The sequence below is a fragment of the Octodon degus genome, unplaced genomic scaffold, assembly GCF_000260255.1.
Source record: "Octodon degus isolate 3935 unplaced genomic scaffold, OctDeg1.0 scaffold03452, whole genome shotgun sequence".
Lineage (NCBI taxonomy): Eukaryota > Metazoa > Chordata > Mammalia > Rodentia > Octodontidae > Octodon > Octodon degus.
The window spans coordinates 1-3,631 of record NW_004528028.1 but is presented as its reverse complement, the minus strand read 5'-3'; the positions used below and the strand labels follow the sequence as shown (position 1 = coordinate 3,631).

Below are 3,631 nucleotides of genomic sequence, written 5' to 3'. Positions count from 1 at the left end.
AGGTTTTGGTTATGAGTCACTTTTTAAAGAATACCTTAATGGGACAGTCACAGAAGTTTGGATAGAAGATCCGTACATTAGACACACTCATCAGGTAAGTTAAGTATACTAAATACAGTAAACTCTTCTTTTACATGTATAGTCAGCCCTCGGTGGGTACCACATGCATAGATGCAACTAAAGGTGGAAATTTTTGCTTCAAATTTCATCTATACTGAACAGACACTTTTCTTGTCATGGTTCATTTACACAATATAACAGCTATTTATGTTATATCCAGTATTACAGTAATCTAAAGGTGATTTAATGGATATACGTGTGTAAATGCTGCACTGTTTCTCTGGTGTGAGAAACTGAAAGTGTAAATAAAGATCAAAGAGTATGAAAGACATTGTGAAATAGGAAAATGTTCAAGTAGGAAGGGGAATTGGGGAAGGGGAAAGGAGGGAAGGAAAAAAAATGAGAAAAGAAGGAAAAAATGGAAAGTAAGTTTTTATAAATGAGGGAAGAGGGAGGGATTGAAGGGAGGATAGGGGAATGGGACTAAAGTAATGTTATATCATGTAGAGGTACAAATTCCCTATGATGAATGTATGATTATGTGTACCTGACATGTACCAATAAACTTAATTTTTAAAAAATAATTTAAAGTATTTGGGAGGATATGTGCAGGTTCTATGCAAATAGTGCACCATTTTCCTAAGGGACTTCACGGCTATGAATTGGGGGAGGGGTCCTGGAAGCCACGCCCCCGCAGTGCTGAGGAACTACTGTACTGGCTAGTTATTATCCATCCTAATGTCTTGCAGCTGTATAATTTCCTTCGATTTTGCGAGATGCTCATTAAGAATCCATGTAAAGTAAAAACCATTCACCTTCTCACCTCTCTGGATGAAGTAGGTACCTGAAAGAAACACCTCTCTTGCTTAGCATATTAACTTTTTTCAATAATGAGATGTAAGCTGAGGAAATGCTGTTAATTTTAGGATGTTGACTTGGGTTTGACCATTTTCCCAAACTATTCACATAATTTGTCACTTTCTTCTCTGGGATGTTCTAGATGATCATGCTGTCTGCACTACTGATAATCTTTACTAATTCTTGTGTTGTATCTTCATAAATTTTTAGCAGCATGTTGATAGGCATATTTATCTTGATTGGAACTTGTGTCAGTTACTTTTCTCTCATTGCTGGGACAAAACACCCAACACTCAAGAAAAGAAAGATTTATTTAGCTCACAGTTAGTGGAGGTTTTAGTCCATATTCTGCCAGCTCCAAGGCAGATTGGCACATGGCAGAGGGCAGCAGTTCATGGTGGCAGAAAACCGCAAAACAGCAAGAGCAGAATGGTGGAAGCAGTGGCAGAAATGGCAACAGAGAGCAAGTTTGTGTCCCTTATGTTGCATTCAGGCTATCTGACCCAGTCTGGGTATAGTACTCACACCCGTAATCCCAGCATCACTCACACCCATAATCCTAGGCTTGGATCATGAATTAATCACAAACTCTAGAACCGTACCCCAATGACTGCATGATGCCTTGGGGGAATAAACATACACAAACCATAACATTCTGCTGCTGGACCCCCAAAGACTAATGCACATCCCTTTATACAAAAGGCATTTTAGTCCATCTCTAACAATCCAAAGTCCTAATAGTCTTAGCATTGCTGAAAAGTCCAAATCCCAAGTCTTAGCTGTGAGCCCCTGTACAAATGAAAAGGTAAACACTTCATATAGTCAGTCAATGGCCCTAGATAAATATTACCATTCCAAAAGGTACAAACAGCAGGATTGGGACCAAAGCAAGTCCAAAGTCCAGAAGGGTGAACACTAAGTCCTATAGTTCCATGTGGAACATCTGAAGCAATCTGTGGCGAATTGTGAGCTCCATGTGGCTCTATACCTGTGGCACTCTTGGCTCCCATGGCTTCTCCCTACGCGGACTTTGCTCCCACATTGCTCCCCTTAGATGATCCACATTCCTGGCTTTTCCAAACTTGCTCTCTGCTTCACACACTGCCCTCTCAGAGGCATACTCCCTGACCTCCCAGACTTTCTGAAATCGAGGTGGAAGCCTTCTTATGCTCAGAACTCTTGCATTCTGCCTGCCTAAAACCAATGCTACGTGAATGATGCCAAGGTCTGCTGCCACCTGGAGCAGTAGCCAGGCTTTCTTCTCTTTTGGCTGTAGGAGTTGAGAGCCTGGATCTCTGAGCACTCTGAACCAGATTTTGAAGAACAAATTCTCTATGCCAGCACCATTCTGGAACATGGTGCTCTGTGGCTCTCTCCTCAGGGCAAAGTCCCTCACCCTTGTCATTTGAAGGCTGCAAAGGGCGGAGACTTGCTGCTTCCTGTGATGCCCTCAGGCTATCCGTTCTATTCTCTAGTTCCTTCCTGGCAATGGAGATCCTCTCAGCTCTATTTTTGCAGACCACAGCTTTATTGGCGCTTCCTTTCTGGCCAAACTCACAGCATTTTAAATCATCTAGCTAGGCTCTTTTCTTTGTTCTTGATTCTCAACATATATCTGCCTAAAAGCCCCCAACAATAGCCATGCCACTGCTTCAACATTTGACTGCTTTGAAATTTCATTTGCAAGATTAAGCAGTCCATCCTGCTTAATCTTAGTCTCAGGCAAAATCTCTGGATTTGAGCAAAATGTAGACAAAACTGTTTGCCAAGCCAAAACACAGATTGGCTGGAGTCCAACAACCAATATAGTCTTCCTTCCCAGAAGAAACCTCCCCAGTCTGGTCTTTACAGGCAGGATCTCTGTCAGCCTTCTGGTCTTCTGAGCTCTGACCAGATTCTCCCATGTAAAACAGCCGAAGCTGTTCCAGTGTTTTACTCATAGGCAACATCTCCAAACCCTTCCTATGTCTTCTCATAAACCATTCCCAAAGGCTTGTAATCCACATGATCAGGTTTAGTCATAGCAATGACTCCACAGCTCTGGTTCCAAATTCTGTCTCAGTTACTTTTCTCTCATTGCTGGGACAAAATATCTGACACCCATAATCCCAGCTTTGGATCCTGAATTAATCACAAACTCTAGAACAGTACCCCAGTGACTGCATGAGGCTTTGGGAGACAAATACAAACTATAACAGAACTTAAACAGGGATGCTTCTAAATAGGATTTCTAGAATAAATTTAAGTGGGCAGCTACACATGGATAACCAAACATCATTACTAAAATACCTTTAGTTGAGACAGGTTGAAGTTGTGTTATGGTCATAAGTGACATATAAAGTCACTTATTTTGTAAGCCACTTCACATTCTTGGGTTGTTTGTTTGAGATAATGGGCCTTCAAAATACTGTAGAATTTTAAAATTTTGATCCACCTACAATATTCACTATATAGCATAGGGATAATTTGAAATGTTTATAACTAAAGCAGCAAATTATATTTTTGCTATTAACAGGGTTGTGGGAGAGTACAGCAAAGTAGTGGCCTGGAAGAAATAAAACAATCCCTCAGGAATCATGGAGTGCTTTTGGAAATAGAATATTCTTCTTCAGTACATGACCGAGAAATTAGGTGTGTGTATAATAATACTTTAATTTTTATGTAGCTTAAATATAGTTTTAAAATTTCTGTTATATAATTGCATACAAATATA

General features: G+C 40.3%; 1 protein-coding gene across 1 annotated transcript; it reads left to right on the top strand.

Annotated features, from left to right (window-relative positions):
- Positions 1 to 4: 4 nt before the first annotated feature.
- LOC101576370 (MIT domain-containing protein 1-like) lies at positions 5 to 3,583 on the top strand (the record flags this gene model as incomplete). Its single annotated transcript, XM_004648815.2, has 3 exons — positions 5 to 94; positions 810 to 896; positions 3,434 to 3,583. Coding segments are annotated over 3 exons (327 nt in total), but the record flags the coding sequence as incomplete, so codon positions are not given.
- Positions 3,584 to 3,631: the final 48 nt, after the last annotated feature.